General features: G+C 36.7%; 1 protein-coding gene across 1 annotated transcript in view; it reads right to left on the bottom strand.

Annotated features, from left to right (window-relative positions):
* Positions 1-24,764, bottom strand: part of UBR5 (ubiquitin protein ligase E3 component n-recognin 5) — a 144,277-nt gene that overhangs the window by 57,998 nt on the left and 61,515 nt on the right. The window contains exons 9-20 of the mRNA XM_070477316.1: positions 22,834-23,045; positions 13,854-13,970; positions 13,659-13,769; positions 12,920-13,074; positions 11,475-11,592; positions 7,232-7,419; positions 4,947-5,056; positions 3,830-3,942; positions 2,380-2,523; positions 2,176-2,287; positions 1,815-1,969; positions 1,362-1,559 (exon numbers count right to left, since the gene is read on the bottom strand). Coding sequence (XP_070333417.1) covers positions 1,362-1,559; positions 1,815-1,969; positions 2,176-2,287; positions 2,380-2,523; positions 3,830-3,942; positions 4,947-5,056; positions 7,232-7,419; positions 11,475-11,592; positions 12,920-13,074; positions 13,659-13,769; positions 13,854-13,970; positions 22,834-23,045 — 1,733 coding nt within the window. The remainder of the gene's footprint in view (positions 1-1,361; positions 1,560-1,814; positions 1,970-2,175; positions 2,288-2,379; positions 2,524-3,829; positions 3,943-4,946; positions 5,057-7,231; positions 7,420-11,474; positions 11,593-12,919; positions 13,075-13,658; positions 13,770-13,853; positions 13,971-22,833; positions 23,046-24,764) is intronic.

Below are 24,764 nucleotides of genomic sequence, written 5' to 3'. Positions count from 1 at the left end.
CTAATAAGAATCTTAGAGACGTCTGTGGTGGTCCAGCGGATAAGAATCTGCACATTCCATCCTGATTGGGAAACTAAGATCCCACATGCTGTGGGGTAACTAAGCCCGAGCTCCACAACTAGAGAAAGCTTGTGTGCCGCAACAAAGACCCAGTGCAGTCAAAAACAAAAGAACCTTAAACAAACTTGATGTTACCCTCCTGAACCTGCTTCATTCATCCTTAGTGTCCTCATCTCGATAAATGGCAACATCATTCTTCAAAACCATTCTCCCTCTTACTTCCTCTATATGACACCCTGTATTTAGCCATAAGTAAATCCTGTTGGATCTACTTTAAAACATTTCTAGGATATCTAGAGTCTAGTCACTCATCATTCCACTTCCTGGGCCAAGCACCTTCCACCTAACTGGCCTCCTTACTTCCAACCTATCCCCCTTGTATTCTCAGCGTGTCAGCAGTGTTATTTTGAAAATGTTAGGCAAATCAGGTCAATCTCTGCTCAAATTGCTCCGATAACTTTCAGAAGTGTTGCCTCCACATCTAACAAAAACATCTCAACCACAGTGTGTTCAAAACTAAACTCATCTTCTCACCTTATCCCATTTGTTTCTCCCTATTTCTCATCTCCCCATCGAAATCACCTAAATCAAAGCTTTAATAACCCCTTCATTTACTGCTGCCATCCTGTCAGAGCTTTAAAGCTTCCACTTCCTTAAAATCTCTTAAGTCCATCCCCTCCTCATTTCCAAGGGTTCAAGTTCACTTTGTTTCTCACATGAATAATGACATGAGCTTTTTTATCTGGTCTCTAAACTTCTGCTGCTTCTCCATCCACTGCTCATCTTCTTAAAAAAAAAAAAAGAAATAGCAGCTTAAAGCCCTCTCCTCCGAGCTTTCAGGGGAAGTTCAGGTCCCGCAGATTAACACTCAAGGCACCCCAGTCCCTTTCATATGAGCCCTATCTTCTAGTTTTAAATAATCAAAAGAATGTATAAGTTCTCCCAACATATTACTAAGATTCACAAAGGCTGCTCTTCATGCCTGGGATAACACCTCCTACCTTTATCCTGTGTCCAGGAAACAGCTACCTGGCTACTTAAAACTATGTCCGGGCAACACCTCCTTGGAGAAGCCTCTACCGTTACAGTCTAATTTAACCCCTCCCTTTTGTGCCTCTACACCTTTGCCTTACCCAGCACTTGTCTCACACTGTCACCAACGGTATATTCCTCTCTCTCGTCCTAATACACTCTGAGCTCCTACAGGGAAGGGGCAATAACTCATCTATCTAAAACGGTCTCCCTGGACTCCAGCAGGGTCTTTTCAACAGAAACGCCAAGTAGTTCAAACACCAGGTTACCTCTACAGCCATGATGATAACAGCAGCTTTCTTTTTGATTGTTGAATTGGCAGGAAGATTTATTAAAGAATGTACACCCATTCCAAGACTACTAATAGGTGGAAGATCAAGCCAATCGGGGTCCCTTATTCCTCCCATGCAATCCTTGGCCATTGGGTAGATAGTACCATTTCCATCTCGAAGAATAATAGGAGACTCCTATAACAGAGGGGAAAATAATAAAGTTTGGCTCCCAATCAAATACATGTCTGACTTTTACAAGAGGTGTGTTTATTTTCAAATTACATTTTACATATGCTTGTAACAGTGACCAAACAGAAACTTATTAAAAATGTGCTGAATATTCTAAATTCTTCAACAGTTTAATAACAAGCAAACTAGAACCAAACTCAGCTTCACAAAAAAGCTGATGTTGTCATATACATTTTCAAAAGCAAAAATAAGCCTCTATACCTGTCCAGCAGTGAAAATGGCTACATTCCTCTCGTTCTGACCAAGGAAAGCAATGCTGCTTGTAGGGAAATTATTCTCCTGTTCAGCTTTTCCTGTGGCAAGATCAAAGATACAGTACCGTACCCAATTTCCAGTCTTCAAAACAGCATGCACACCTTCAGAAATACAGATGTTAGAAAAAAAATTGTTATAATACATCTTTAGTAAATGGCAAGTACCCACCAAATTATACATCTCCAGTCACATTTCAAATACAGACACACTTCATTCCATACTGTTACACTTTATCCTATCCCCACTTACTGCACAAGCACTGGAAGAATATATAGTGCTCCAGCTGGAAAAGTTACAAAATCTTTACCTTTGGAATCTACATTCACTGCTAATATTTCTGTCTTCTCAGGTATACAAAGCTTCTTAGGAGTCCTTTGGAAGCAGTCGGGAACTTTTGGTGTTCCACCAGTTTTGACAACCTGCGTGACACAAAAACGAATTTTGCTCTGAAATCTGTAATGCTCAGGGTCCTAACATTCAACTGCTGAGTGGGTGACTCCTCCATACTTACCTGCAGTTCATCAATTCTAAGTAACCTACAATCCTGCAGGAGAGAAGAAGGGTCAGCATCTGAACCAGAGTTGCTCTGACAGTTGGTATTGCTGGATGTTCCTGGAAATTTTACAGCAACATAGGCTCCATCCACTTTTAGCACCTAGAATACAGGTAGATATGATAAAAATGTTAACACTAACTCATATGAAATCAATATGCAAGTTATATTCATTGAGAAAATATAACACTGAAGGCATTAAATTCCTTATATTTCTTCAATGATCATCAAGTTATAAAATTAATCTGAACACACTCACTAAATTTATTGTTGATGTCTAAATCCAAGACATATTTTCTGTAGGAAAACTGAGCCACACAGCCAGTGATTAGTGTGTGGATGTTTAGCAATTAAGTATAATCCACAAATTCCTCCTACCCTCCCTCGTTATTAGAACCCCACTGTGCAAAAGAACTTCTGTGATGATGGTCTTAACACTCTACATCCATGCTGTCCAATATGACAGCCATTAGCCAGAAGTGGCTACTGAGCACATGGAGCTGATGTGACTGGAAACTGACTTTTTAAATTTTACTGATTTTAGTAAATTTAATTTGCTACATATATCTGGCCAATAGCTACCATAATGGACAAAGTAAGAGTGAGCAATGCACAAAAAGCTGAGCACAGCACCTGAAATCAGAATACCTGAGTCCCACTTCTGTTACTTACTACTTTTAAGCCAGTGGGATCTTCTTAGGGGAAAAAAAGGTTCCCATAAACTAGAGTTCTATTTGAAAAACCAAATGGACTAGTACATGAGAAAAGCCTTTGTAAATGGCAGGACATAAGTTATCGGTCCTTTAAGTATAAAGGAAAGACCATCACATTTAAGAAAGTAAAAAGCCATCAGGAAAAGATTTACATTGCAGATATTCTATAGCTATCATCCCATTTTGTATTAAGAATGTGTGAAGACAAAGATGAAGTTAATAACAATCCAGCTGATGAACTCTATCCACTTGGTTTCTCAGAGAGCAAGACTCTCTCTAGGAAGAACACAAGAGAAAGTGGAAGCTTAAAGATAGTAGTACGATTTATAAATGTTATGAAACATCAACTCCATGAAAACGCTGTATTATCAGTCCCAAAGAACAGACTGTACCAAAAAATGTTATCTATATTCAATTTTTCTGTAAATCTAAAATTATTTCAAAATAATGTTTTTTTTTAAAAAGCAGCCTATCACCATTAATGCTCAAGGACGGGCAGCATCATCACCGGTCCATCTGTCAGGGACAAAGGAGACAGGTGCATCAGGTGGGAGGATGGTGCCAAAGAGATGAGAGGTGACAGACAAGGCAGCCTGGAGGAAAGGGCTGATGAGCACTCACCAACCATAAACTCCTTGATAATCGATACCACTAGAGTTCACTTAGTAATTAATTCTTAGATATTCTGAACAAACCTTGCCAACAGGAACATTCTTAACATCTTCCACAAAAACGACTTCCCGAAGAGACCACTGCTCTTCGTTCACCTTTTCCTCCTCTTTGGGGGCGGGGGTGGACCGTCGTCGTTCTTAGACAACAACAAAATGGTAAGTACCAAAAAGAAAATGTGAAAGAGACTTTATAGATTTTATCTAAATATATGAAGAAAGATCATTTGTAAAGGGATACATATTTGAGATATCTGAACATATTTCACAAACTACTGCCTTCTGAATTGAGGTTTTGTGACTAACTTTCACTTAGATGAACTCATGGTTAAAAATAAAAAAATTCACTTTTTATGAATTCATTCATTAATGCTTAACAATATTAACACATAGTAAACAACTGCAAAAAATTTAAAAACTTAAAACTTGTTTTGGACCCTCAAAATTAGGGCTATGGGACCAAGTTTTAAAAAAGGAAGATATGTTGGACTGTCCTTAAAATTAACACAAGACTATTAAAATGACTATTAACTTTCAATTTCAAGTATGAAGCAACCACAACTAAAAAATACATTTATTTTGGAAAGCTTAAAAAAAAAAAACACAACTTCTTTATATCCAAGGTGCAGTAGCAAACCTCGGTTTATAAATTCTACAAATTCTGGGCAAAAGTTGTGACCAGGCCATAACCAATTTACAATAACAGTCTCAACAAAGACAGGCAGATATTCTAGAGAGTGGTCATTATTTCCTTCTATTACTACAGTGCATTTTATATACTGTGGAAAATTATAACTCTCAAAAATAAGAATAGTCAACACTATAACTATTGTTTTTACATTTAAATAAGACCACTAGACCTTCCTAGTGGTCCAGTGGTTAGGACTCTGCACTTCCACTGCAGAGGGCACAGGTCTGATTCCTGGTCAGTGAACTAAGATCCTGCAAGCCCCATAAGCCTTATAGTTCGGTAAATAAACAAATATTTAAAAAAATCAAACTAGTAGGAGCACAGTTGAAACTAAAAGATTTATACTAAAAATAGTCTGAGCTGTCTCCAATCAGAAACACAAACTGAACACAGCCTCACAGTTGTGTGCCTGGCACCCTAGTTTGACCAATGTACACTACACATAAAACTTACTATATGGCATCGATGCACTGCTGGCAATGGAAGATGCATCACTGCATGTAGATGCTGGAGATGGTGGGGGACCCATTTCTGTTTTCACTGGTTCCTGCTTACTTTCAGGCCTGCAGTTAGAAACAACATTCTCTCTATAATTAGGAAAATAAAACATCAGGAACTTATCAAATGGCTTATATAGTAAGACTCAAGTTTATTCTCAAAACGGAATGAAATAGTAAAAACTTGTACAAACTGCATTATTCTTTAGAATGCAAGGTACTAAAAAAGATACACAGTGCACATCTCAAATTTTAAATGTTTTAAAGCAGGAAAGAAATACACTATGTGAAGCTATCAACAACTTGGAACAATGATTCAGATAAGCCTTATCTAGGAATAACAACAGAAGCTACACTCAATTTGTCTACACAGCTTTATCATAAGCCTCTCAAGCAAACAAGTTTCACACTTTACTGAACCCTGACTTGCATACAGCAGTTTAACTGAAAAAATGATAAAGGCAAATAAATAATAGTCCTCCAGATCATTAATTTCCTAGAGTTCAAAAGAAAAAATCTACCTGCAATGGTTTATAAAAGTTTGTTAACCACCAGACAGTTCTAGAATAACCACCTGCTGTAACTGAAATGGAAAACTATAGTATTAATAAACTATCCTTCTTCCTTCAGTTATTTCATTAATGCTATACTTGAGAAGATAACTATAGCAACTACAGATGATAAAAAATAAAACGTTTTTATTCATTAAATGGCAGAAGTAAATTTTTACAAAGAAAAGTCATGTATTACTCAGAAATCTGTCATATACAGATCATTCTGGTATATATTATAACCAGGGCCATCATCTTAATCCTCTCATCTGCTATTATTCCCGTCAGGAATTTCACCTGAGTTTATAAAATAGTCCAGAGAAAAACAGAGTTATGTTCACAAGCATCTTAGCAATGTGCTCCGTATAAGCATACATGAATACTCATGGCTGCTCTGCAAATCTTGTGATGGTGGAAGCCAGCCAGTACTGACTCAGCACTAGCACGCTTAAAGTCAACACATTTCCATCTATTGACATGAAAATTATTACCGTCTTAACATTTAATTTCACTTTAACTCTTTTACTAAGTATACTAATATAGATGGCAAATCTCAAGGAAGATTCTGAAAATCTTAATAACAAAATATAAATACAACCTATTTTAATCTCATTTTATGCATATCAAAAAGATTTCAAATACCCTTTACAAGGTTTCATAAATGCTGCTTTTAAGATTAAAAAAAGAATCAATATAAGCAGAGAGAAAGTCTATAAATCTATTTTTAAAAACAAGACAGAGTCTAAAGCACAAAACAAAGCAAAAAAACTTAATCAGGCACGAATTACAAAAGAATATTTTTAAACTTAGCAGTAATCCTTGTACAATCATTATATTCATTTGAACTAAAAAGTTACAGAAATGTAAAATCCTGTATGTATAGTCCCAATCATTTCTTTTCAATTGCTTGTATACATTTAGAAAAAGAGTACATCGAAATATTTAAAATGTTATTTCTGCAATGTGATATTATATTACTTTTCCATATTTCTATAATGTTCAAGTATTTTTATAAAATTAAGAAAAAAGCTATTTTGAAACTTTATTAAAGCTCAAGTACCAAATAGCCAAATTATAATACACAGTATTTTTAAAGATGAGTAGATGCTTCTAAAAGTACAGGTGTTAAGATCTGTACATGGCTCCCAAATAGTAAGCTAGCTCCAGAATGTAGGTTTTATACAATTCAGTGCTATTTCTGTTCACATTATCCCCCACCCCAAAGTTCACAAAAATCCTTTATAGAATTTCCCTCCCCAGTACATTAACCTATAAAACTCTTCCAGTGATCAAGATGCAGGCAAGATGTTAGGTAGAAATTAAGATGATTACACATGAAGAGAGTAGGAAAAAGTCAGCCTAAGACAGTAAGGCTGAACACATTGTCACTGCTCTATACCACCTTCAAAGGATACACTCTAACGATCAAACAAAGACATCAAGAGAGAACTCTACATTGGCCCTTCTGGCCACTAAACATTAAGAATAACTGTAATATACAAATATTAACAAAACAGCAAATAATACATTTTACCAGTTCCTGTCAAAACTCGTGGGGATCTTAACAAGACCCCCACATGTTAACACTTTTCTAAGTCACCATACACCTCTCTTAAGTCTCCCTTGATTATCTTCCTTTACATACAAAGCAAACTAGAAAAATCAAGATTAGTTAAGACACAGTACTTACTTATTAGCTTCAGTAGTTTTGCTAGCTTTGTCCATGCTTTTCAAGCTCTCAGGAGATCTAAGCTGAAATCTACAGCTATCATTCATATTCCAAACCGACTCCATTAAGACACCAACTTTAGGAATCCCAGCACTAATTGAAAACGCAACTGCTCCAGCATGATAGAGAGGATTATTTCTTAAGCATACCTAGCAAACAAAAGAAAAATCACCATCAGAATGACATAATTCTTAAACAAACTAGAAGAGTTATGTGTTACCAAAATCAAAGAGCAGGAATAATTTTTGCACACTTGCTAAAAACAAACTAAAATACCCTGATACTGAGAAAGAGTGAAGGGCAGGAGGAGAGGATGAAATGGCTGGATGGCATCACTGACTCGATGGACAAGAGTCTGAGCAAGCTCCGGGAGTGGTCATGGAAAGGGAAGTCTGGCATGCTGCAGTCCGTGGGGTCACAAAGAATCATACACAACTGAGTGACTGAACTGAACTGATATTTCATGCAGCAAATACCCTGACCATTCTGCCACAAGGACGGAGAAGAGAAACAGCAGAGAAGAAACTACAAAGGTTATTAAAAGTAAAATGTAAACAAAACAATTATTTTTTTTTGTTTCTTATTTCTCCCTTAATTCATTATGCTATATATAGGCTCCGTAAACTTCACCTCTACAGGTATTTGTTTCCCTCAGATTGTTTTCTATAAGCTAGAATTTGAACTAGATAATGTAAGTTTTCTCTTACATTAAAAAAAACAGAATATGTAGACATTAGTGTTAGAAGTTAACTGAGTTAAAGAGTGAAAAACCTATAAATTCTTATTGCCAGGGAGTACCCCCAGGTCATACTGTAAAACCAGTAACTCGTAAGGTGGCCCTACCAAATGCACCAACAAAAGCTACTACTGTGATATGAACATTGTGTCTGGAAATCTCTTTTGATTTTTAAAGTAGCCCAAAACTTACTGACATTCTGTTCAGTCATTCAATAACTAATGATTACCTTACACTTGACTGTGGCATATAAAAAGATTTTGGGGATGGGAGTTATATTAAATATAAGTCATACAGAAGAAGGTAGCACACAGGAGTATAGGAACTGGAAATACTGACAAAGAGTAAAAGTTCTATCATTAAATACAGTTCTGTGGCATAGAATGAATAGTTAAGAGACAACTTCTTGAAAGGGTATGCTTAGCTTGACTTAAACGAGAAGTTTATCCATAAATTTTCAAAAAATGCTGGTGAAAGCTTAAATCCTGAAAGAGGATCAATAAGAAGGCTATAATTATAAAAGAAATATGGCAAACTATATTAGAGAATAAGTTATTAATATCCTAGAATAAAAATAAATGCACCTTAAAGACAAAGAGGTATAAATCCAGTACATAACAGACATGCAAGGAATATTTGCTTAACAAACTACTCTCAACAGTTATGATCTGTGAATGCAGGTGCTGCTGCAAACTCTTTCTTAGAAGTGAAGCTGCTCAGTCGTGTCCGACTCTTTGTGACCCTTTGCACAGTAGCCTATCAGGTTCCTCTGTCCATGGGATTTTCCAGGCAAAAGTATTGGAGTGGATTGCCATTTCCTTCTCCAGTGGATCTTCCCAACCTAGGGATTGAACCCAGGTCTCCCGCATTGCAGGCAGATGCTGTACCTTCTGAGCCACCAGGGAAGCCGATCAACAATTTTTTCTGATGCTAACATATGAATGCTTTCCCCATTCTGTGGCCATGGCTGCCTTAATCTTCCTGCTTCCTACACTTCAAAACGGAACCTTAACTCTGCACTGAAGTATTGGAATATGCTGCTCTTTTCCAGCAATTTAGTGCCAAGCCATTTTGCTTAAAGCTTTCCTTCGGTGCACATTTAAAGGATTTTTTCTTCCTTCCCTGTCTATGGTAATGTCATCCTATATGCTAATAAGGCATCTGCTAGGATATCCGGCTAATACGTGAGTTGAATAAATAAGGAATTTTGGAAACATAAGAGATCAGTATGTGAACTGAATAAGTAAAGTTTAGCCACTAGAAGTGAGAGATCTGTCTGAAGCAACTGACATAAATAATTAAGACTAAACAACAAATAACCAAAATAATGGGTCATCACTAAAAACTTCCTAGCTGCAAGGCTACAAAGGAGCCAGAACAAGACAACCACGAATAGGACAAAAAAAGAAAATGAAGCCCCAAACAAATATAACAAATACATTATTAAACTGAGTTTTAGACAAAATAGCTAAACTAGTAATTACTTTGTAAGAAACAGGTAATGTAAATGATACCATCTTATAGTGAAAAAGCTGAATTAAAACAAAATGTTAGATGAGGGAATTAGTGCCATGTCATGCAACAAGAGAGATTTAAGTCCTTAAACACTCATTGCAGCACTTGCTATAATAATATAAACATCAACTTTTATCCTGAAGATAAATTCCCATAAGAATCTAATGAATCAGAAGTATAACAGTAGTTCTTAAACTTTTTCAGCCTCAAGACTATCTTACCCCATTAAATATTACCAAGGACCCCAAAATGTTTCATTTATATGGATTATAGTTGGTATTTAACATGTTAGTAACTTTAAGTATCTACTTAAAATTTTAAAAGCCTATGTTAACATGCAGTAATTTATTTTTTAAAAAAAGCTACATTTTTTAAAAAAATCAGCCAAGAAAAGTAGCATTGTTTACATTTTTGTAGATCTCAATGTCTAATTTAATGTAAGACAGTTGGAGACCCAGGTATGCTTTTTGCATTCAATTTGCCATGATATGTTACTTTAGCTAAAGTATATAAAGACAACTCAGCCTTAACAAAGATAGCTAACTGGAAAAAGAAGGACTCTACAGATCCCCTGAAAGAGCTGAGAAGGCAGCAGGAGTCCTTGGATCACACTTTGAGAACCATTGGGATACTAGAAAATCACCTTCCATCAGATATATATGAGCCTAAAAGTGAGGTAGAAATTGTTAGGCAATGTAGGACTCTGAGACCTTGTTTTCAATAAACATCTCCCTCCATTAGCCTAAAGCTATACCCTTTGTCCCCAATTCTTGGAATGTATCCTTGGTCTGGGTTCCCAGGTAGTGTTAGTGGTAAAGAACCTGTCTGCAATGCAGGAGACATAACGGAAGTGCGATCAATCCCTGGGTTAAGATTTCCTAGTAGAGGAAACAGCAACCCACTCCAGTATTCTTGCCTGGAGAATCCCATGTACAGAGGAGTCTGGTGGGCTACAAAGAGGGTCACAAAGAGTCAGACACAACTGAAGAGATTTAGCAGTTAGCACTATGTCTTTGACTGATAAATTATCAGCACTCAGATCCAGGGAACAGCAGTAATTAACTTCTGTTTCATATGCTGAGGAAAAAACAACTGGGGATCACTAATTTTAAACCCACACATTTGGTGTATTATAAAATGGCCAGTGGGCATGAAGAAGGGTGGTGACTTAATCCGAGGATCAAGAGAAGCCATAAAGATGCTAAGTTGAGCATCTGGACCTTTAAATTGGTTGGTTAAAAATAACGGATTTTAAGGACAGGAACCAACCAAAAATGTACAGATTAATACTGGTAAAGATATAAAACTGCTGTAATCCCCACGTTTTGGGGGGGACTCTTTAGCCCCCCCCCCCCCCCACCTCAGTGTCTATGCTGAGAGCTTTGTACTTTCCTCCTAATAAATCCTATTCACTTGCTACTGTGAGCATTTGTGTTCATGGATTTCATTCTTTGGCTCCGCAAACAAGAACTCTGATTCCTACTTCAAAACCATCTCAGAATCAAAACACAGAAACTAGCAGAAGCACAGGGATTTGATGAAACCTCCTGTCTCATGCTGACAGTATGACCAGAGAGCAAAATCTTTCAAACTGCTTGGTCATTAAGAATCATCTGGTATATTTGTTAAACACAATGAAGACTGGGTCCTCCCACCAACCAACTGAAGGAATAAAAATTCCTGGCTATACAGTTAAGTACAGAATGATTACTAAAATCAGGCAAATCTAGGAATCCCTGCCCCACAGGAAAACCAACTGACATCAGGGCAGAATCTATACGTGACTCAGTTATTGAATAAAAAGTGATGTGGCACATACATACTACTAGGACTTGGTCCTTCAAAATGACATTCATTTATAAAACTGTCTATTGGGGAATTGACTACAGGGGAAGAAATTGATTTTGAAGAGCAACAATGTCCCTTAAGATAGACTTAATTCTAATCACTTACCTGGGTACCAACAGTGATGTTCGGCATTGAAGAAATACCAGCACTAGATTTGGGCTTTTTGTTTTTTGCTCTAGCTTTCTCTAACATTTTTTTCCTTTGACTAAAAGGCACTACACCCCTAAAAGTGAAGAGCAAAAAATTGGACAAATAAGCAGCAAAGAAGCCATTAAACAAATCTAAAATTTCACACATTGTATTTAACTATTACTGGTATATTCCTTCTCTAACATTTTTGCCTCAGCATAATATTAACTATTAACATGTGCAACTTATTAATAATAACTTGATTACAGGTCTGACAGTATATAATTGGACTAACTTTTATTATTAACCCTTATTTAATCACTAAGGATTAAAATTTACAGGAAATTCATCATTTGATATTTTCTTCTGTTTAATTAGTTTAATTTAACTAATTGTTTTAATTAGTAGATCTCCCTATGTTATTTCTACTAATGCAAAGTTGTTGATTTCTTAAAACACAACAGAAAACATATTTAAAGTCCCTTTTGAAAATTAAAGGAATAAAGTGAGGCACAGAATATTCAGGCAATGAAATACCTTAATAACTTAAATTTCTATTTTATGTTACTGTTAAATGAAAAAAGTATGAAAAATACTGTTTCTAATTAAGCAAAATACACATTTATATACACCAAAAAAATTAATAAAACATCCCCAAAATGTTAACAGTAGTTATATTCAGGTTGTAGGATTATAAGTTATTTTTATTTCTACTTATACTTTTTAAAAATTTTCATAATTATAGTCACTAAGTATATATTATTTTTGTAACCTTTTTTAATCTTAAGGTTTATTTTCAATGTTACTTTGCTCCAAGGTGAAAATTTCCCTCTGTATAAGCATCTTTTTTTTTTTAATTGTAGTTGATTTACAACGTTGCATCAGTTTCTGGTGCACAGCAAAGTGATTCAGCTATACATATACATAGAACATGAAAAAGAGTATATGTATAATATGTATGAAGTATACAATATGTATATATTCTTTTCATATTCTATTTTTTCTTTACCATTATGGTTTATTATAGAATACTGAATATAGTTCCCTGTGCTATCAGTAAGAGCTTACTGTTTACCTATTTATAGTAGTTTGTATCTGCTAATCCCAGACTCCTAATTTATCTCTCCCAAGCCCCCTTACCCCACTGATAACCACAAGTTTGTTTTCTATGTCTGTGAGTCTAAAGCATTATCTTTCAACTGACCTTCTCTATTGCTTTGACTACTTAAAGCACCTATCTACATACATAAACATCACCAATTCAATGGACATGAGTTTGAACAAACTATGGGAGATGATGAAGGACAGGGAAGCCTGGGGCACTTCAGTCCATAGGGTTGCAGAGCGTCGGACATGACTGAACAACAATAATGTACATAAAAGCCTCCACTGGTAAGAAATACCGACTCTGTGATACTCACCACCAGTATAAATTGTTCTCCAGCTGTGCACACGTATACAGGGCACAGCAATGTAAAGAAACAATCCGTTCACCCTGAAGTTCTGAGTAAGTCTGGGCAGTGTGCTCTAATTTAGAAGCCACGGAACTTAAAGTTTCATCCACCCAGGTAGCAACCTGAAGAATAAAATACCACAAGCTCAAGTAAAAACACGTAATCTTTTCAAAGGGACTGTGGTCAAAAAAAGAGCAAGGAATACCTACACTGTGGACCAGAATTCTAAAGGATAGGAAAACAAGTAATTAGGAAAAGGTTCTTGATAAGACTAGAAACTAAAATACTTCCTTCACACAAATCAATCAAAATAGTAGGTACTAAAATAGACGGTTCTAAGGCATTAATTGAAAATAAACATCTGCTCCAACAATTTTTAAAAGAATTTAGTGACTCTAAAGTCAAACTGATAATCTGAGGATAGTTATAATAGCTATACTTCCTCTATTGTAACTCTTCAGTATCTCTTTTGTCAGCACTTAGCTTGAATATTTTTTCTTCCCTTAAAGTAGAAAGATATCTCTGAAACCGAATTATAAAACAGAGATAAAACAGAAAAGATTATACACTGGATTACAGTACTAAAGCCTAAGACACTTGGTATTTGTAGGTTTAAGTTAGAAATATAGAAATGAAAAGATGGAAAAGGGGCAGGGAGAGGAAGAAAATCAAGAATTTAAGAAATGTTTATCACAGGATGTCATACCTTGTTATTTTCTGTAGCTACAGTTGCTCTTATGCTATTTGCAGACAGGAGAACTATCTTTTCATTGGTTAGCCCCAAAAATGTTGCTCGTGGGTGATGTAAGGAAGGATTCTTTGAAAGCATAAGAAAAGTGATTACCATTTTGTATACTGATTTGGAGAGCTACTTAATGCAAGATTTAATATAATGAAATACCTGTGTATTTCTGTAAGGCTCAGATTCACTCCACTTCCACTGATAAAGTTCTCCTTTACTGCTGACAGCCAAAAGCTCAGAATATAGAGCCCCAATACAGATGAATTTTGTTCCATCCTATAGTGAAAATAATACAGTAGTATAAATACAATAATTGCCAAACGTGATGATTTGGATACATCACATTAATTACTACATCTAATCTGGATTAATTATGTGAACACATAAACCACTTTAGCAAGGTCCCCTCCTTCAACTCACCCTTTTCCAGTCACATTGGCCTTCTTCCTGCTTTTGCCAGGATCCCGCCTTATTGGTTCTTACTGGTCTCTTGCCTTATTCTTCAAGTGACTCTCTTTCTCCTCAATCAAGTTTGCTCAAGTGAGATCTTCCCTGACCACACTATCTCCAAAATCAGCACTCTAATATTCCATCTCCTTACTCTGCTTTCCTTTTAGTTCATAGCACTTCACAAGTTGATAGATTATATTTACTCATTTATAGTCTATGTCAGGCTTCCCTGGTGGTTCAGTGGTAAAGAATCCACCTGGAATGCAGGAGACGTGGATTTGATCCCTGGGTCAGAAAGATCCTCTGGAGAAGGAAATGGCAACCCATCCCAGTATTCTCGCCTGGAAAATCCCATGGACAGAGGAGGCTGGCAGGTTACAATCCATGGGGTCACAAAGAGTCGGACATGACTGAGCATGCATGCTTAGTCTATTTCACTCAGATATAAGCTTTGTCTTGCTCACCACTGTATCCCCCATTCTTAGAACAGTGAACATAGCAGACACTTGATAAACATGTTGAATAAATGAAGAAAAAACAGACTAAGGAGTTGATGCTAGGAAAGTCAAGTACCAAAAAAGAAGACTCCCTCCCTGGAGGCCATTCCAAGCTGCTGAAACAAGTGTCCACGTTGCTTTTAAAGGTAAAAGTTCACTTAGTTTTAAAGAATGCACAATAAGTTGGAATGCAATTAAATTTTCAAAAGTTTAAACAGTAAGTGTTAATAAATATCAATGATAAAGTGATAAATTTTTTAACATTAAGGCCAGAGAGATCAGTCATAAAACTACCCTGAAATCTCACAGCAAAACTTGCCAATAACAGATTTTATGTTGTATTTTTGCTACTGCAAAACTTCTCTGTTCAATCTGAAATTCTGGCTCAGGAGTACATGGAACTAATAGTATTTTTAAGTTTCTATCAAATTCCAATCTCAGATGGGTTATGGGACTCAGCTACAGCCTGCCAAGACTGATAATAACAACAGGTTACACTTCAGAGCCATACAAAAAGAACACTAATTTTAATCTTTTATTTTACCAGTGCCAGTCAGCTCTACTTTCAAGTCACATCCACTATACCTACGGAGGGATGCAGGAGAGACCAAATTTGAAATTTTCCAACTTAGCAATTATACTCTTTCCTTCACCATAGGTATCTGAAAACCACTGTCTACTTTTTCCAGGATGACTGCATCAAATTTTAACACTTCTCATAATTCCTTCTCAACCCCTTGGTTAAAAAGATGGTGGAATTGGACCAACTGACTCCTTATCTCCCAGTATACTTAATGAAAAAACACCATTTTCCCCTCCCCACAATCTCAGAGAAAGAAGTGTCCCTCTCCACTGTTTTAAGGATAACTCATAGACACAAGTGGATGCAACTCACTCTTATTACCCCAACAACCATCCAAACTAGTCTTCCCCTCAGTCTTACTCACAGTAAAGTGAACTATTACTTGGCATACATTTCACCTTACTGGCTTTCACTAACAGTGACACTTAAGTCTTTCAACAGCCACATCAATGCTCCATGTATCAGGTAGTTAAAATAGGAAAAAGGAGTCCAAAATGGCAATAGCTAAAAGACAAAGAAAGGGAAAAGCCCAAGAAAAAGGAACAAAGGAAAAATCCACGGACCTGAGAACCTGAGGTGAAACAAACATGCCCCCTTCCTGGCTAGCCCTAATTTGCATAGGGCAGGCGGGGGTGGGGTGGGGGGAGTGGGGAAGGAGACAAAACTATAAAAAGAAGAAGCCAAGAAGAGCTGACTCCTTAGAAAAGACCCTGATTCTGGTCTGGGAAAGATTGAAGGCAAGAGGAGAAGGGGACTACAGAGGATGAGATGGTTGGATGGCATCACTGACTCAATGGATATGAGTTTGATCAAGTTCCAGGAGCTGATGATGGACAGCGTGGCGTGCTCTAGTCCATGGGGTAGTTGGACACGACTGAATGACTGAACTAAACTGAACTGAAGATGGGCTGAGGCTTCTCCTTTGGGGTGGCCCACCCTCACACTTCAAGGGTGTACTATCCTTTGTTTACCAAATAAAATTCTGAGCTGCAACACTGGCCTGCCATTTCAAATCTTTGTTGCAGTGAGATAGAACTGAGAAGTCACACACTCTCCCAACACATGCATTTAATCAATCAGTTCATCTTCTCTTTAAACTCGGAACTATGTGACCCTGTGCATCACAAGTTCTAAAACTTTTCCTCTCTCTTGTTCACAGGTCACTACTGTCAGTACCCTCTTCTGGTCTTCCTTTTATCTTCATGATTGTTTTCTCCATTTCCTTTGTACCACCTTGTACTCCCTGACCCAGATTCTGTCCTTGTCCCTTTATTCAAATTATGCTCCACCCTCAGGTTTATATGTAACTGGGCACCATGCTGTTCAACGTGTCATTCTCCCATCTCTAGACTAAACTACCTGGATGTTGTAAAAGCAACATAACATCTCCAAAATGAACTCATCACCTCCTCCAAAGCTGCATGCCACTTGCAGTCCTATCTCCATGAAGGACATCCACCTATCCACCCTGTAATAGGGAAGCCACAAAGGAACCTGAGCCCTCTCTTCAACTTCTCTCTTCGCAACCATATGGTGATTAGCAAACCAATGCTATCCTTGTCTCAACTTCCCCTCAGATTCTTCTCTTCCTCTGTCCTGTCACTGCTTTGGTTGTTCAGTCATCAGTCGTGTCCAACTCTTTGTGACCCCATGGAATGCAGCATGCCAGGCCTCCCTGTCCATCACCAACTCCCAGAGTTTACTCAAACTCATGTCCATTGAGTCGGTGATGCCATCCAACCATCTCATCCTCTGCTTTTGTTAAGATCCTCGCAATTCCTCTCTAGAAACAATTCTACCGGTCTCCTAACTGTTAAGAACAGGCACAGAATTGTTCCTATTCCTATCTTTCTCCTATGCCAATAGTGCTTGCCTCCTTAAAAACACACAAAACAAAACCCCACCACTCTCATCATGTCATTTCTCTAAGAACTCTGCTGGCAGAACAACATCCTAACCCTTCATCTAGGGCCCTCTGGTCTTGTCCATCTTGCTCTTCTCCTATTCCCACCACACAGCAGAAATTCTGAATTTCTCACTGCTCCACAAACACACCCTGTCCTTTCCTGACTCCAGGCCCATACTGATATGCTTGGAATGCTTTTGCATCTTGGTTAACGCTCACTTCACCTTAGAAATGCTGCTTAAAGGTCATCTCCTCTGTGAAGATTTTGCCAAATCTCTCAAATCTAAATCTAATACCAGGTGGTATTAGTCATTCCCCACTCTAAACCCCTAAATACCAGATTCCCAGCTTCAACCTAGGACTGGTGGTACTGTGAACACATTTCATTGTATGTCAATGTTTGTCTTCCATTCTGACTTTCTCATGGGCTGCTGCTGCTGCTAAGTTGCTTCAGTCGTGTGGACTGGTCCATAACAAATCTACCTCTACACTCCCACAGGGTAGCTTAGCACCTGGCACACAGTAGGAGCACACTGATAACTGAACAAACGTATCTCAACTCAAACTTTCTGACTAAAAGCCCTGCCAGAGCAGTACAACCCTGAACAAGTCATGGTATAGCAAGAGTACGCTGTGTGAGGCTCTCTCAGAACTGACTGGCCTGCAACCCTCAACGATGGGCCAGGGCGCCCCAGCTCATGAGTCCTGAGGTAAATGTATCCTGAAGACCCTGAATATCCATTATGGACAAATGTGGATGGACAGTACAAACCATCAACCACAGCAAGATGGAAAAATCACCTATTGTTTCTCGCCTGATTGAGATGAGTTTGTAGAGAAATACAAAGCAATCAAATACACACAGTGGCACAGTATTTTAGCTCACACACTTCAGAATGTCATAGAAAACAATGCTTTTATTGTTTTAATGAAATACTAATGGCTGCTGCTGTGCAAGCTGGGGCCTGTTTCAACCTGGAAAAGATGGATATGCATATTTCCTTAAAGATGAGTAGTTTCTAGCTTTTTTATTTTTAAACAAAATCAAATCATTAGAAGCTGAATCTAATCAACACATTTACAATCCTCTAAACAATAAACAAGTCATCACCCAAATGAGCAGTCTCTCCCCAAAGGGAGATGAAAAATGCTAAAAATATAATGAAATTTACCTAGTTTAAGTCATTAAGCATAGCAACATGAACTCCTACTAATTTTGACTTCTGTTTTTTAAAAATTGGTCTTATTACTCCTAATTTTCTCCCCACAAAACTTTGTGTTTTTTTTTTAAACTTTCCTATTATCAACAAACACGAGTTCTCCAACTTAAGTACCAGCTCTAACAGCAGACTGTACTGTGTATTACGGCTGAAATGGACATTACACAACTACAGGCTACATGGCTCAGTTTGATCAACTGTCCTTATTCACACTTCATTTCCCCTCACCTTCCCCATCTTCTCCTTATGCCTGGCTTCTTTTCTGTTTTATGATCACTTCTCCCTTTGCTCTTACTTCATTATTAAATTACATTTGTGATACACTTACCTAACTTTTAACAAACATTTCTTGGTAGCTTCTACCTGACAATTTAAATCCCCCACCCAGCTTTCACTTTTAGAACCTTGAAAACAAAGCAGCATGACCAACAAGTTTGATCAACTGGTCCCAACAGCGAAGTTGCTCCAAACAACTTAAGGAGCCAAATATTATGGGACTGTTTCCTCTCAACACCATTCAAAGAAAATTGAGAATAATGTACAACTCTACAATTCAAAAGGCTGGTGGGAAATAAATTTTATTACTTCCCCTAGACTCTATGAAAAGACACCCAGAACAGGTAAGGGATATGACTGTAAGTTAACAATACTGACTACCTAAATCAGTTGTTTCCTCATCACCCACCATACAACCTTCATGAAGTTCTTCTTCGGCAAAGAAGATAGAAAGTGAAGTCACTCAGTCGTGTCTGACTCTTTGCAACCCCATGGACTGTAGCCTACGAGGTTCCTCCATCTACGGGATTTTCCAAGGAAGAGTACTGGAGTGGGTTGTCATTTCCTTCTCCAGGGGATCTTCCCAACCCAGGGATCGAACCAAGGTCTCCCGAATTGCAGGCAGATGCTTTATCATCTGAGCTATCAAGGAAGCACTTCTTCTCTGGCAGCTTACTTAAAATAAAGGATGTATGCATCCCTTAAACTGGAGGTTTGTTTTGTTCAGAGCACAATGTGGAAGTTCTTATCTTCAACTTCAACAGACTGACATAGCGTGAATTACCCTACAATTTTTCTCCACCCTTTCACCTTCAGCATTTTATCACTTAGCTCTTATCTTTGCAGTCTTATTTCTAACAGTCTTTGTTACTATTGGAGATGCATATTTTTATTCCCTTATAAATTCACTTTAAAATTCTTATTGTAAGTAAGTTGGTGTGTGTGTGTGTGTGTGTGTATACACACACATATACATATATGTATGTACAACTACATACATATATATATAGTTACAACTTAAATGTAGGCATTCAGCAACATAGAACTAAATTTCTAATCAGAGAAAAGTAAATTTCAAAAATGGCCAAGACATGAGAACAGAGCCATGTTGATGAAGTAACTCTTAGCAATCACTCTGGCCTCCTGTGATTCCCCAAAGCCTCTTGTATCTAATTTTATTACAGTATTTATTCCAGAGTATTTAACATTGTTCTGCCTTCCTACAAAATTCTCACCCTAACACCTGAACAAAAAACCTAAAAAACAATATGTATTTAATCAAGGCTACTCAGTTACTCATTGGATGACCCTCACGTCTGCCTTCACAGATCTTTCAACATCTCCATAATTATCAATTATGCTTATTTTTTTTAAAAAATGCTGAAAAGTTAATAAGGGGGAAAAAATTCATTGATTTATTTTTTCTTTCTATCTTTTAATCCCTTCACCCATTGACCCTCCTTCCCATCTCTGGCAACTATCAATCTGTTCTCTATTACATAGGATTCCTTTTTTTTTTTTTTTAAATTCCACATTTAAGTGCCATCATATGGTATTTGTCTCTAACTTCATTTAGCATAATGCCCTCAAAGTCTATCCATATTGTCAAAAACGACAAGATTTCATTCTTTTTTTATGGCTGAATAATATTTGTGTGTGTGCCTGATGAACACTTAGGTGGCTTCCATATCTTGACTACTGTAAATAATGTTGCAATGAACATGAGGGTACATGTATTTCCAGTTTAAGTGTTTTCCTTTTCTTCAGATAATATCCAAAAGTGAAACTGCTAGATCATACAGTGGTTCTGTTTTTAGTTTCTTAAGGAATCTCCATACTGTTTTCCAGAGTGGCCATACCAATTTCCTATTCCACATTTCACCGTTGAAGCAGCTTTATTAGCCTAGAAAATGGTGAAACTTTGAAGTAGCTGTTCCTCTAAATAGGTGATGGGAAAGTCAAGATTATTCCAATTAATTTAACAATGGAATTTCTCAGGTACCCTAACAAAAGAAGGAAAAATACCATGGACACTAACCAAACTTACAATTTATAAATACTAAATTAGGTCATTTCTGAAATTAAGCTAGGACAACTCCTTTTCCCTCCTACCACCAAAAAAACCCAAAGCAAAACAGAGAGACGACTTGCAAATGGTGTGTGCTGACATCCTGTATCTCCCTGCACTCTCCATCTCCTATCAATCATCCCACAAAAACCTTTTCTACTCCTCAGGGATCGCCACCTCCAACTAAGGAGGCCAAACCTGGACCCACAGAGTGCCTGTCTCTTCATGTGGAGTTTACCCTGTGTCCCCGAATGATAATTTTGCACACTGTCCCAAAAGCAAGGTTTTCCCCCTTAACTCTGCATTCTCTTTCTGACTGTAGCATTCAGCCTTACAAACAATCATCTTAATGGCTTGCTGAAAACCAGGATAATACTTAACAGTTTAGTTAGGCTTATGCTATTTTCGTTCTCTGAACTGAAATTTTTGATGTCTAAATTTCAGTCACAAGCTAATAAAAGGTGCTTCTTATTCAGTGACAACATTTTAAATTAGGTTTTTCTTTGTTGGTTAAAAAAAAAAAAAAAAGGTATAGGTAGGACATACTCTGTTGCACATACTGGTATTTCTCCTTCATTCAACGTCTAAATAAACCATGGAAATACACTAAGTAAGGCCTAAAATTTTATGATGAACTTATTAACTGCCTCTGAAAACAAACTGTACTTAAAACCATGCCTATCAGTAAAGCCCAACTAAGACTGGCTAACTCTAACAAAGTGTACACTGGCCAGGAAAAAGTCCTACTAAACTCCCAACTGTTCAAAACACTTTCAAATACATGCTAAAGAAGTCTAGGTTAATTTTTTTGTGATGGCACTATAAAACAAGATTCTGGAGTCCTCCTTTACTTCCTGTCAATATGAAGTAGATGCAGCCCTAATACAATCAAGGCTCTCGAGAAACAGGCAACAAAGAACAATGTATAAAAAAAGGAAAGAAAAAGCCCAATGGTTTAAGTCACCTTCTATCATATGAGGTAAAAGTAGAAACTGGAACATTTCTGGTTTTATGGAAAAATAAGTAAGAGAATGCAGTTCAGGGAAACTTTGGCAGCTGACAAAGAAAACAGAATAACCTTTTGCTCACAAAGAGACTGATTAAAATTCATGTTCCTTCTTGCATTCAAGCTTTCCACATGAGCTGAATACAGAGGAAAATTAACCACATCAAGATTCACAATAACTATAAAAAATAAACAAATTCAGAAAGTTAAACAATATTTTCCCTTTAATATTCCAAACTCAACTTCAAAGAAAAGAAATCCACATCAGAATGTCCTTATCTGCTACAGAAAACCAAGTTCTTATCTTCTTTTACTTCTACTTAAAAGAATCTCTCATCCAACTGGCTCTGGAAATAAACAGGCACTCCAAGAAACACATGGACAGCATATGGTCTCCTATAGGAACCTGCGAAAATGAACCACCTGTCTCTTAAGACAGTGAAACCTACAAACCATCAACAGGATGTATCCTTGCAGCAGTGATGGATTTTTAAAGATTCACACCACTTAAGTCTTGGCTGCTATCTAGAAGCCCGCCATGTGCCACTCCATGAGCATCACTCCTCCAGTCCCTCCCTGTCCAGCCTGCTTTGTCTCCCACAGTTCTTAGAGCAAAGAGCCTGTCAGAATTCACTGACATCAACTAGAAAAGCTAACTAATCAAAGAAACACAGATTCCTAATCTTGCCCTCACATGCATGTCTGTATCAATGAAACCTGCTCTGCAGACACTGGGTCCATTCGACAGCACAAAACAAATTTCTATCAAGAAATACACCATCAGTCACTGATGCGAGTATCACTAGAAAAGAAATCCTGAAACAGCATGCTTATGTCTTATCTGAAACTACCATCCTGATGCCTCCGATTTACTTCATTAAGTAGAAAAAAAGATATAGCACCACTGAACACATCTCATTAAAATGATTCCTGCAGTGTCAAATTAAGATTATTTATATTTTAAAACAGACAAAAACATCACTTTATGTCTGCATTTTAAATGACAGTACAAAAACCTGAAATAACACAGAAACCTTTTTTTTTGGCAGGGGGATGGGGTGGGGGGGTGGGGGTGGTATGTGTGTGCCACGAATCCATTTAAAATGGACCAGATGGGAATTTTTTCCAAATACCTTATCAGGCCACCACTGCAAATCTTCTCCAAGAGACACGGGACTTTGAACAGGCGTATTCTTCTTATCCAAGTTTGGCTCTCCTTCCTTGCTGGTAGAGCCCCTTTCATTATCAAATGAGGCTCCATCAAGCCACCTTCGCTCACGTAAACGTAAAACGGATTCACGTTCACGCAACAGCTCAGAGTCTCTCTCTAAGGGAAGAAGGAGAACTGGTATGCAATTGGGTCACACCAGTGGGATAAAAGTAAGCCACTCTCTAGTAAAGACCCTTCAGGATGCAACTAACAGCAGTTTATCCACCAACAAGAATTTAATGTAATATATATCTAATAAGCCTGACATGCAACATTCAAAACATTTAACTCTTTCAAGTGAATGTATGAAAATTGTAAACTAGATTTTTAAGCATTTTTCTGAATTCCAAATATACGCTTTTAAGAACAGAATTGCTTCAAACTGGATTCTGGACATTTTACATGGAGTTTTAAACTTCTAGTTTTCATTAAAATGCTTACCATAACTTTTAAAATTTATCTATCAGAAACTATGCATAAATTAAAATGTTGACATGTTAGATACATACATAACCAAAAAAAAGTATTTGTTAGAGATTCTACACATAGAGGGGGGAGAAAGTTTAAAAGGGTAAAATAAAAATCCATTAACTATAAAACTTGTGATCATCTTTGTTTAGAGTAATTTTACGGATTTTAGATTTTTGTGATGCCTTATTTTAAAAATTTTGAGAAAACTAATTTTTTTCTATTTTAAGAATCTTTATAGAAAGACTGTTTTATAAAAAGGCTACCACTGAAACTGTCTTCCAAACTTTTTAAAACAAGCTTTTTTCAGTTTGCTCACACATTACTGTTTTAACTAGGCAATTAAAATAAACTTTCTAAGACTTGGATATTAAGGATTAAAAACAATATTAAGTTGAACCATATAAAACTGCCATCCATGCAGGTCAAACATGGTCAAGTACCACCAATTTCATATGGTTCAGACTGAAAGAGATGCCCACATAGAATGACCGAAGGAAAAGCAAAAGGAAGAAATTTAGAAGGAGCTATTTGTTAAATAGTGAATATTTGAAATGTAATTCTTGATGCATTTAAGGCAGTAAAATATTCACTTATTTTTAAAGAATTTGTAAGCTGTTACCATAATAGGTTCAGTATACTAAAAGATCATTGTAAGCCTGTTGTTTTAAAACTGCTTCCAAGTAGTAGACATATGCAGTAGAGTCTTAATATAAAATGGCATCTTTTCCAGTTTACTAATGATAAGTAAATAATACAGATGATTCCTTCCTGTTATTTGAATCAAGGAGTTTTACTTTCTGAAAAGTAAATATACTGACTTTAAAAAGTTAAAATGCCAGTTAAATATCTGTCAACATATACAGAGAAAGGCTTCTGTTTGTACTATTTCAAAATCTTTCTAAATTCTACTATGAACTAAAGCTTTTCAAGATTTTAACTTCTGAAAATAGTACTTTAATAAGCTAAGTATTTATATGTATTTATTATTGATCAATCTCATTCCAATAAGCTTTTTTAATATTTTACTCTTCCATCTAACCAGGATTTAAAATGAACAAAATAATCACCTTATTTTAATCAAATAAACTAGACAGACTTATTTTCTGAATGCTGCATGTCACTGTTAAGTAGAATTCTGCTTTTAGTTCAGAATCCATATTCCCAAATTTAAAAATATAGTTAGATAAAACATAATCCTTTATATGTATTCTATAATGCATTAATAGATAAAATCATCTCTAAACTTCTACTCTAGCTCTTCAAAAATCAAAAATAACTATTTTAATGCCAAAGCATCCAAGAACACTAATAAGTAATGATTTCATCTAGTGTAATATTGAAAATTCAAATACAAAGAATTCTACCACTAGCTCTCCAGTCAGC

Source organism: Odocoileus virginianus, chromosome 15 (genome assembly GCF_023699985.2).
Source record: "Odocoileus virginianus isolate 20LAN1187 ecotype Illinois chromosome 15, Ovbor_1.2, whole genome shotgun sequence".
In the NCBI taxonomy this organism is placed as follows: Eukaryota; Metazoa; Chordata; class Mammalia; order Artiodactyla; family Cervidae; genus Odocoileus; species Odocoileus virginianus.
Note: the sequence above shows the minus strand (reverse complement) of the source record. Positions and strands in the feature narration are given on the sequence as shown.